This window comes from Carassius auratus, chromosome 28, assembly GCF_003368295.1.
Source record: "Carassius auratus strain Wakin chromosome 28, ASM336829v1, whole genome shotgun sequence".
Classification (NCBI taxonomy): Eukaryota; Metazoa; Chordata; class Actinopteri; order Cypriniformes; family Cyprinidae; genus Carassius; species Carassius auratus.
Window position 1 is genome coordinate 11,687,949 of NC_039270.1, and position 12,089 is coordinate 11,700,037.

The 12,089-nt window shown below is 36.3% G+C and overlaps 1 protein-coding gene across 1 annotated transcript in view; it reads left to right on the forward strand.

The window, feature by feature from the left end:
- The first annotated feature begins 756 nt into the window (after nt 1-756).
- Nucleotides 757-12,089, forward strand: part of crhr1 (corticotropin releasing hormone receptor 1) — a 114,273-nt gene continuing 102,940 nt past the window's right edge. The window contains exon 1 of the mRNA XM_026207772.1: nt 757-1,874. Within this exon, the coding sequence (XP_026063557.1) occupies nt 1,851-1,874 (24 nt within the window). The 5' untranslated portion in view covers nt 757-1,850. The remainder of the gene's footprint in view (nt 1,875-12,089) is intronic.

The following is a 12,089-nucleotide window of genomic DNA, read 5'->3' on the forward strand; positions in this document are numbered from 1 at the left end:
TTAACTTAGGAAAAAGATATAAAGCACTTTCAATTCTTTGGAAAGATGAGATGACATTTTGCTTTGGAACCAAGATCTGACAGACTCTGTGTAATGAGAAGCGCGGGCAGCAGAAGCATCCACTGAAGCCACGCGACAACATCGCGTCCGTTTAGAATGACGCACGCACAACTGTGAGACAAAACATGCATTCAATAACTCTCCTCTCCACACTTTCTTAATACACCTACCTTATATGAACGAGAAACAAATGATCACATCAATTGTCAGCCTTCATTCCAAAGTAGGCTAATAAAAAAGAGCATATGAAACAGCATATCAAAGATTTTAATTTTTGCTTGAAAAAATAAAACACACACACACACACACACACACACACAAAACACACCATTCGATCAAAGCGCAGAGAATGAGGTATTATGTAACCCCTAAGCAGGCGCCTATGTGATGCTTTGATTTTAATCAGTGTGCGAATTAAATTCATTTTCGGGGTGGTATGAAGAAATTTTATTTTGTAGGTTATTTTTTTAGGTCTTATAATCTGCGTCTCACGCAACCCAATCTGATATTTTGCTGGTTCAGCACCATTAGATCAGATTAAGTCCAAAATATGCCTTTAAAACGAATGTTTTTGCTCTCTAATGTAATTTTGCCCTTTCACGTGATCCTTCTTGGTGGGTCCTCGTGAGCTAGGGGGTACGTGGGAATATATATATATATATATATATATATATATATATATATATATATATATATATATATATTTCTTACATAATGGTTTCTTTGTTTTTAACTTATTTAAGCGACACACGACAGGCTACACAATATTGTCTGCATTTGACTCAAACGACGACGGTAACGAGATGTTGTTCAGAGCGTCCAGAGAACCCACTTCAAGTGTTAACCCCCTTAAGAGTGAGCAGGGTATAGTGATGCTCACTTTGGAATGGAATTGACTCATTATGAAAGCTCCACGTTGAGCCTGCTGCTGTGCGCACGCGAGAGAATGAACTGGTTGGATAGGATGAAGACGCGCAGCCCGCGTGGGAACGGCACGGGTTAGTTTGCAGCGGTGAGCTCCGCTCGCGCGTCAGCAAGACTTCTTACTATTGTCGTCACATTCCTCTCACAGTCAGCAAGACTTCTTACAATTGTCGTCACATTCCTCTCACAGGACAACATTTATCCGCACGCGCGCAAAATCCGAACGCCGATTTCTCTTATCTGCGCGCAGTAACGCCTCCTCGCTGTCATGTAGGGGCTTCATGTGAACGCATTGCTGTTGACCGATGGGACGCAAACAGAGGGTCACTCTCTGTGTGAGGAAGCAACGTGAAGAGGATCCGCCGTGTTTACAAGGAACGAATCGTTTTGGAGAAGAAACAGAACAATTAGTGACAGTTCTCTCAGGAAAGTTGAGTTCCAGTCGCAGGGGAGCAGTTCGAAACGCTTCTCATATCTAATATAATATCAACCAGGGAACACTGACTGGACTGAGTGTTGCGCGTGACTTGGATCGTGTCTGAGTAAACACCTGCCTCCGAAGACCTTAAGAACTCAAACCTGACAGAAGATTATTTACCGAGGATTAAGCGTCCATTTGAATCACTAAATAATAAGGATATATCCTCCTGTGTTATTAATAACTCACCTGGGACTGGGTGAAAATGAGACAGAATTCACCCGTTTATTTGCAGTTGTGAGCGCTGCCCTGACCATCCTTTGGGTGCATATCTGTTGTTTTTCAAACAGAGGTCTGTCACCCCGGAGCGGAGCATCCGGACAGCTGCATCTGGAGCAAAGAGCGCTGTGCTTGTTTGAAGGTTTCTGCAGAAAAAAACACTGGAGCAATGAAACGCATTCTCCATCCACAGGTACGAACATCAGCCCATGAAAGCGCATAGTAGCTTAACTGTCAAATGTGGGTGATTTTAACAGTGAACATACTACAATGCGATGAAAACCTTTTAATTGGTTAACTGTAAATTACCTTCATAGGCTACGGTGTAAAATTGTAGAAGTCAACACATGCGATTTTGTTGTAACACTGTTTAAACTACAACGTATAAATACTGCGACTTACCTTATAAAAAGGCAATACACATACGTGTACGGCAAATTGATGCAAAAATCAAAATATTCTCCCTAGAGATGAGGCTTTCCCATAATCCTACAAACCCACACAATGACAGCTGCTAAGATGTCATTTAAAAGATTAGATTCTTCTTATTTATGTTAATTGTTATGTGCATTCGGAGTGTTGCTTTAGTCATATTTGAAGCAATATTTTAGCATTGTGTGTGTTAACCTAATGGTATTATGTTTGTGTGGGTAACACTGTGCTCTTGTCAGTCTGTTGATACTAGTGACAGTTGCTATTAAAGTACATTGTGTGGCTTTCCATTGTATCACTAGTGTTAAGTGTGAATGCAGAACAATATCAAATAAATTTTAATGACTCAATTAGATTGGTATTTTTAGTGTAACTGACATAATATGGTCATAAAAAATGTGATTTTTTGCCATTCAGTTTTTTGCACACTAGTTATATTTGTTATCATTATTATTATTAATATTGATGTTGGATTTAAAAAGTCTTAAATTGATGTTGGATTTAAAAAGGCTTTTCTAATCCTTTCTATCCTAATTTTTGTTCTTTTTTTTATTTGTCTTGTTTAAATATAGTAGAATAAGACTCGTCATTAAACTATCATTTGACACTGAGATTTTAAGGGAAGCAGTGGCGGTAATTAATGACTATCCTTCGATGGGGGAGATCATTGCCAATGTGAGTCAGCAGTGTGTGGGTGTACTATTGAATTCTGTAGACAGTAAATACAAGCAGGGACAGGACACGATCCCCTGCCAGTCCTCAGCTGAGCTGAGCCGCAAGACATTTTAAAAGAATGTCAATTCTAGCTTATAATAGAAGCTTGGCACTGCATCACAAGCATATCATAGATTCTCAATAATATAAAATGACATCACTGAAAGGTGAAGAAGAAAAGAGCATTTATTTTTAGCCTTATAAAGGATGCAGCAAGTTTATTAGTCTTCACTCTGGACCGTGGCCCAGTTTGGCACCATTCTGAAGTAATGTGCTGAAACTCTGACAGTCAAAACATACAAGCTTTCAGCTACCAATAATATGTTTTATCACTTTCAGTGCTGCGGCGTAATATTTTTCCCAGAAAAATGATTTGAGTGACGATTGGTCGTATCTGAGTTTTGAAATACTTAGCGAGTGAAGACAGGGCCCCGTGATTTTGGCTTTGCAGCTTTTGCCAGTGTTATGAAATGTCCCAAGTGGCTGGCCGGGGTGCAAAGAAGCAATTAGGATTCCGTACAACTGCTAATCGACTTATATTTGTCTCTTTTTCACTGCCTCAGCACATCGGCGTGGTTGCTGTGATCTCAGAGGAAATTTTATATTCCAAAAATGCAATACCCACATTTCATTCCTGGCATTTGAAGGCTGACTAACTTTTTTTCCCCGGCAGCTACAGAGGTCAAAAGGTCAGATCCGAGATGATTGACTGGTTGTGCTGATGATTGCGATAAAATCGAGGCCAGAAGAAAACCGAGCCATCTGTGAGAAATAAAAGGCTTATGAATGTGTAATCTTGCCCTCTTTAGCCGTGAATGACATCGTTATCATTTCGTTCTCCTCCCTCTAGCTCTTTTGATCGCATATTTCCATCATAATGCCGCCGGTTGTTTACAAGTCAATTGTTTGCCCTTCATTTACACCTTGGCACACCTGACGGGAGCTCAGAAGGCATCCTTTACAACCCATCCTGCAAGAAACGAGAGTCTTTGAGGTCATTCGCCCCACAGGACACATGTTTGTTTGTGTGTTCATAGCACCCCACAGGAAGAATCATTTCACCTGTACACACGACTCATTCGGCCTGGTTAAGCACGGAAGCTTTTGTCAAATTACAGTCGACCCAGTGCAGTTCAAGAAGCACACAGGTCTAATTAACTCATCACAGAGACGTAAGGAGCGGAAAAGCTTCTCGCGCTCCACAGACCCAACAGCTTCGAGCTGAAGCTTTTAGATAAAGACAAACAACATTTCAGATACATGTGTTTCTCCTCAAGATGTCACAATTTAAATGTGTTTTGTCTGTTTTGTGCTATTTGTCGCAGTTTGGTTTGTTTATAAATTTGCTGCCTTGATTCATTTTAGCAGTTGTGGCTGTTTGGATTCTTTCACACTATATGGAATGGTGTGCATGCCTCATGTTCTGTTTTGAAGAAGGAAGCCTGTTTATCAAGCCATGCTCGCAGTTTTTTGGGAAAAGTTGCGTCTGTGGAGCCGGAACAACCTTTTCGTGGGTACTGTTGAGGTTTAGGGGTTTCAGACTCATCCAAATGCATTCAGCACTCACTGTGTCTTAGCAACGGCAGGTACAGCCCATTATTTTTGTAGTTTTAATATCCCAGAGGTCAATATTGTGTCTATGATTTAGCATGGTTCATGCACCGCAGTGTCTTTGCATGACTAATCGAACATGTACTGAGTATAAACACAGATAAGGATTCCCAGAGCAGCGAACAACCTCTAAAGTGCTTAGAATTGGACTTTGCGTTGGGCCACATTGTTCTTTTTGATGACAGGCTCACATTCTCATAAGCAGTCAAGACGATTATTGTTTTTTTTTATATATACTGAAATGTAAATGGTGGCTTATTTAGTGCTAAAGCCCTGCTGGGTATTTTGTGTCAGTGCTGTCTCTCTTTTAGGAGCTCTTTCAGTGATTGCTCCTCTGCTGCATCTCCTGGAAATGTAGCTCATGATAATAACGTTAAGCCATTTTTGGGAGTTCCTTTTCTGAATGTATGCTTCCAAATCCCCTCTGCAGTTCTCAAAGTCCGAAAACGAGCTTGCTGCCGAGAATCGCAGGATCTCGAGTTTTCCAGCTCGTTGCCATTTAGGGATGGTTTTTTATATGCGACCTTACCCTCCTCTGTCACTCAGAATTTAATAGCTTCAGATCATACCGGTCTTGAATTGGTTGTTTAAATATTGCTTGGTTCTCCGCTCTGGGTGTTGTGGGAGAGAATTAGGGGAGGTATGAAATTAACGTTATGAAAACAGAGATTAGACGCAATTGTTCACATAGCTTTCATCATCGGAAACTGCATTAATGCTATTTTGTCATTTTCTCATTACCAGAACAGGGCACAGTTTAAATCAGTAATACCCAACCAAGTCCCGGGGGGTTGCAGAGGGTACTTGGAAACATTTTGGTTCTGCTTTGTTTAAATTGATAAAACAGAAATACTACTATTGCAGAATCTATGCAGAATTTAGTAAATGCTTCTAATACTACAACTAGTAATGGGTTAAATCAAGATCAATTTTGTATTGAACCTTACATGTTCAGTTCCTTTTTAAGGAAAGAAAGCACTACAAATTACACACACACAAATATATGTGATAAAAAGTGTAACGCTTAATGATCTATATACAGTATTCATAAGTTTTTCTCTTGAGTCAAATCTTGTTAACAAACTAATTTAACGGATTCTCAAATTAATTCATGAATTGGACTGAATGAGTGTTTGTATTTATATTTTTAATTTAATTATATATATATATATATATATATATATATATATATATATATTATTTTTTTTTTTCTTGGTTTGAATGGATCATACAGATATGTCTAGTTCACAATGAGACAATAACCTACACATGCTTGAAAGTGAGTGAAGCAAGGGCATTATTATTAAAAAATCAATCCACATATACAAATTGATATCGGCATAAATAAATATTTTAAACAATTAATTTTGGATGAAAGGAGACTTTTTTGTTTATTTTTATTGCAAGTTATATTTGCATTCTAAAAGGTTTTATGTTTTGTAGAAGGTGAATCTTGACTTCAGTACACTAAAGTGGGACACACGAAATTACGCAAAAAATGAGCTGAATGAACTGGTTCAAATGAACTGGTTAATGGAAAGGATTCAGATTTTCCATCAGGTTTGTTAAATACTGGTTTAAATAGTTTAACATTAGGAAAAGAATGACTTCATAGTAGCTTCTTTCTTCAAGAAAGACATAACAGATTTAATGTTGCACGCTGGCATAACAACCTCACTTAAAGACTTGGTTTTATCACCTCCAGACTGTCAAAGAAAATTTATGGGTTATCATAAATCACTTAAATTAATATTGGGCTTTACCTAATAAGGTAATTAGGGAATTGTTGGAAGCTTTTGGACATTTTAAAAGCTGGACGGCTCACACCAAATGCATTTGTTCTTTAAACTCACCTAATTAGTGTAGGCATGGAGCACAGCCGGTCTACCTGAAGTGGAGATAGCTGGCAATCGAAAAAGTGAGAATGAATGTGTGTGTAAAGAGTGCCAAGGCTTGTGCAAAAGCTGTATTACACTATAGTGAGCATACTCTGATGAAAGGGTCGGTGCATGATTTCAGAGATGGGCTTTTGATGAGGGAACGGGAAGTGCACTTTTGTTAAAGGCTGAATGGCAAGTTCTCTGTAAGAGATGAGATTGCGGTATAGATTTAGCATGAGTCACTTAAAATGCCTGTGTTTAAAGCAAATGAGGAGTTTAGATGAACCTGAGCTGGAGCTGGCAATCTAGGAGTCCTTAAAAAGAATGGACCGGTAACCTACAGAAATACATCAGATCTCAAGTACCCTAAATGTTGCCTTATTCCCTACAATGTCCTTACTTGTAAAGTCAAATACTGTGCAAAGTGACAAAATCACAAACCCTTTTCAGATTTCCAGGGTTCTTAGAAGTCTTCATAGTTAGGTAAACTTAAATATATATATCATTTAATTTATTATATATATATAATTTATTACAATGTAATATTTGAGGAAATGTTTCTTCACAATCTCTGAAAAAGGTCAAATTAGAACATGTGAACAATTACAAACTTTGGATAATTAAACTTGCATTAATTTCAAAAGTCCTTTGGCCCTTTAAAAATTCCAAACCTTTTTTAATGACAGTCTGGAATGCAGAAAAAATTTGGAGAATCGTTGGACATTTTAAAATGAAATATAAGCTGATGCATGAAGATGATAGTTTAGAAATACGATAAGGTCCAGGGTATCGTTGCCACTTCTGGAGGACTTCATTATTTGAACATATTGTTCCGTCCTTGATTTCCCATTAGTAATCATGAAACACTTCATCGAATTAGTTCATACGTTAAGTACAAAGGCAAAAATGTCACAGTAGTATGATGTGGAAACTGACTGTTTCTAATATTAATCCATATTATTTTCTGTATCACAGTCAAAATTGCATCTGATCCTGCCACGCATTTTCACTGTGACTTGGCAACCCCCACACTTACAAGTTTCACTGACATGTTTAAATGTGAATGGGTGTTTTCTGACACACTCATTTGCCTCCTCATTTTAGATGGGCATGACATTCTGTGCCCATGCAACACATGTTGTTTTGTACTACAGAGAATGATGGGATTCTCTCGCAGCTTGCCACGGTTTAATATGAGTAAGAAAGATATTCTGTTCGCTGAGTCAGTGATCACTATGCTGACTTTGTCCCAGATCCACGTCCTTTTTTATATGAAATGAGTGAATTAACTCAATTAGCCTGTCAGTGGCTCTTTACAAGCAGCTGGTACCTGGCAGCTGTTGCAAGAAAAGACAAAACCTCATTCATCCCTTTCCAATCGATTTTCCCTTTCCATCCGGCATTTTTCACAACTTGTGTCTCACTTAAAACGGAACACATTTACATCAGAGGGGCTTGCAGTGGCTTCCCAGAAGGCATTTCTTCCTTTGTATTGGTTCATTGCAAATGCTGCAATGTTAGGAAAGGGACTGATGTTCTTGTTTGCTTCTATTTTTTACTTTTTTTGGAGGCAAATGTATTCTCACAGAAAATTAGACATGCAAATTAGCGGGAGCCGTTTGTTTTGAGAAGACTAAATTAGATCTCTGCTGAAAGCATATTTGGCTTTTGCATTCTTTTGTTCTTTCTATTCTGTGAATATTATTTCTGTTTGAAGAGATATAAATACGAGCTGTTTAACTGTGTCAAATCCAAGATTTCATCATGAAAAGTACAATATTAGCAAAGCCTTTTATTAAATCTGTCTCCCTTTTCCCTCGTGTTTATTTCCTTTCATTCAGTTTTCAGTTTCAGTTTTCAGTTTTACTGGCAAGAATAAAGCTAACGGCCCGCAGCACACATCAGTTTAGCTTTGTGCAAAATAAAAGATGCTAAAGTGAGAATGATTAACAGATCGGTTGCTCTCAATCGGTTTTAAATAATGCTTATTCATGTTAATTATATTATTCATTGGTTATAAAATAAAATAATACATAAATTATTAAATTCTGTCAAATAATGAAATGATTAATTCACTGAATCACTATTTATGGCACGTACTGTATCAGTATTTGATAAGACAAGTGTTAAATTATTGTGATGGGAACTGAATAAATCTCGCAGGAAGCAACTTTAAAAGTTATCATCAGTTATAGTAAATTGTTATACAAGTAAAATTAAATAGTAAAGATAGTTACAAAATGTATATTTTTACCCTGTAGCATTTAGTTCAAATTCTGCTGTATGTATTTCATTGATATATTGTTTCTCATGTATTATGTTTTTTTTTTTATTTGTCTCTTATGTGTGATGTTTTGATGTTCATGCATTTATGTAAAACACTTTGAGCTTAATTAAAACTAAAAGGCTCAATATAAATAAAGCTTATTATTGTTGTTGTTTTTATTCTTCTTCTTATTATAGTTATAGTAATATATATACTGTTACTCTGTCATGCTTTTTTTTTTTGCTAGAATCTTTGCTAGAAAAATTTTGATTTCTGTCCTTTGAAGTGGTTTGTTAATCTAAATTATTTTTATTAATAATACTACTACTAATAATAATAATTATTATTATTACCTACGATTAATTAGGTAATTTTAGCATGTTGCTTTTGTTTTAATTAATTGCACTTAATTAATGTGTTAAATTGACAGCCTTAATTATAAGTAAAGTAAGCATTAATGCATCACGCTAGTGAATAATCATTATAGCAGAAAGCGAGAAGATCCGATATTAATAAGATAATTATTAAGGTATATATATATTATTTGTCCCTGGTATACATGACAGTAAGTCAAGCCTAAGTGTACTGAGTATCTAGCAGTCTTTGTGTTCATCAAATAGATGGGGTATTTAAGGTATCTGTTGCCCGTGCATTTTGAACAAGAAACGTAGAACGTTTTCATACAGTATACTGTGGTTTGTACAGTGCCTTTTAAAATTGCTTTTATGCTGACGGTGCACCCCATCCCCTATGCATGGTTGACACTGACACAACATCAAATGTACTTTACTCTACAAATATGGACCAGTGTTTATAATTCAGAAATGCTAGTAAGTTCAAAAGCACCAATGACCTTCAAAATCATGAGAGCTAATTTGGAAAAATATTTACAGGAAGTTCTCTTTATTGAGGCTTCAGTTTACACCATAACTTTTCTTTGTTTTAAACAATTCAGAATCCATAAACCTTGTGTTTATTTGTGGATTTAAATTGGATTCTGAATCCCAGATTTTCAATGTGGTCCTTTGGACCCCATTGTATGTCCCAAAGGAATATAGTCCAGCATCCTCTCTTCCAAGCATACTCAGCAGTGTTTATTTGTGTGAGCATGTTTCCTGTGTTAAAAAACGCTTACGTGTTAGTAACGGTCATATACCCATGCATTCTCACAGACTTTCACCCTTATCCACATTATGCTTGTGCAATAGAAAACACCCCTATGTATGGCTTTGCAAACTGAGAAATGTAACTCATTTACTGTATATACTCTCACTCTTGTGGGGTTACTGAATGAAGTGTGCAGGCAGGTGGAGGGGCACAGCATCCAAACATCTTTCATTAATTACCCAGCTATGCTTGCGTGGAACGCTGGCATAAAAGATATTGACTCCTTGCGCTAACACTGCAGCCTGTGTCATCTCCATTTATCACAATTAACGGCCCCCCAGCGAGAAGAGCCAAGCAGTGCAGGCTCAAGGTCAGGGGTACAGTACACCCTTTCTGTTTCACAAAAGGTTCTTTGTGGTAGATAATAGATAATAAAAAGGTAAGAAATAGATGGTTCTTTAAAGAACCTTTGACTGAAAGGTTGTTTGTGGAACCAAAAATGGTTCTTCTATGATATCGCTGTAAAGAACCTTTTAAAGTACATTTTTTTTAAGAGTGTACACACTCTTTATTTATATTTTATTTATTTACTTTATTTATATTTTCCTTTCTTTCAAAAATGAAATATCAGCTGATTTTTATTTAGATTTTATTAGTAGAGTATTTTTAGTTTATTATTTGTTTTTATTTTATTGTATTGTAGTAATTGCTTATTTTAATTCTTTATTCAGTTTATTTTTATTTATTTATTTATTCTAGTTTTTTTATTTTTATTTCAGTTCATGTAATTTTATTACTTTTGTCATCACATTTTATGTCCATTATGTTATAAGTGGTCAGATTTATTTTAACTACTACTAATAGTTATATTGTATCTCAGCCAATAATTGTCCCATTTTAACAAATCATACATCAATGGAAAGCTTCTTAATTCAGATGATGTTTAAATCTCAATTTGAAAAAAATTTACCTTTATGACTGGTTTTGTGGTCCAGGGTCACACATGAAAAAAATAACTGAATGACTTCTTTTGTAAGTCACATCGAATATATATATATATATATATATATATATATATATATATATATATATATAAATAAAACAAAAAAAAACAAAGGTAAGTGGTACGTTTTTTTTTTTTTTTTTTTTTTTTTTATAAACATAATCTCATTTAAAATACCTTATAGGGGTATGATAATCAAAACTGTCCAGAGCTAGATCAAGCTTTGATCTCTGCAAACCAAACAATCATTTTAAAAAGATTTGATCATTAGCTAGCTCCACACTGGATAACTGCTTTGTAACAGAAAATCAGGTTTTAATTCTAAATGAAAGTGACACTGACTCTGGCTTTTCATGTTTAATACTGTAAAACTGCCTGATTTAAAGCTATCTATTGCATAAAATACTATATAAATAAACGTGATGTGACTGAACTTTACTAGAATACCAAACTGCAAACACCCTCATCGCTGAAATCAGATACGTTCTTAACTGCTGCTTTCTCACCAGTTTTTGGTTGTTTTTGTTTATTGCATTATTAAGAGAAAAGAGCGCAGCATATATTTACATGTTCATCCAAACACACCAGCAGCTTCAGGTTCAGCCAGGATTGGCAGGTTTTTACAACAAAACCCGCCAAATTGCTTCTCAAAACTAGCCTGTTTCGAGCGGCCTAGTTTTGTTGAAAAATCACGTTCAATGTGGCGGGGGATGGAGCCTGGAAAATTTCAATTCCATGGGCTAAATATCATGTAATTGGGATCGTTCAAACCTGTGGACATGAAAAATAACCTGCAGCAACAGTGTTAAAGTAGAAAACTGCAGACTTGGCAACACTGGGTTCGGCTGCATTTGCTCTAATGTGCCGTGTCTTCTAATTACTTTGAACCGATTCCAATAAAAGTCTTACGCTACAGCGCCACACTGGTCAAACCGCATTATTGTATGCTCTTACATTAGGTGATGAGATCAAATGACATCAACAAGAATATTTGTTGACAATTTTTTATTGTTGACGTTGTTGATTATGTCGACTAATTGTTTCGCCCCTAATTTCATGAGACATTTAAGAGTTTTGTTTTGCTTTTCCAGAGTGTTTAGAAATAAAATGTAGCCATTGGTGCTGACAGCCTCATGGTCAGTGCATCGACTTACAGTGCAACTTTGTGTTTGATTCCTGTCTCAAGGATTCCTCCACCCAATGCTTTCCTGTCCTCTCTCTACTGTCCTATTCTAATAAAAGGCATTAAGGCCCATAAAAATAACTTTTAAAAATGTAGCTGGTTGCAGGAAGTGAAAACTTCTTCTGAATCCTTGCAGAAGCCTTTTCTAACTCAGTTGAATTTTGAGGCATTGAGTTAGACTGGGGTTAAGTTGAGGATTTGGTTGAGTTTAT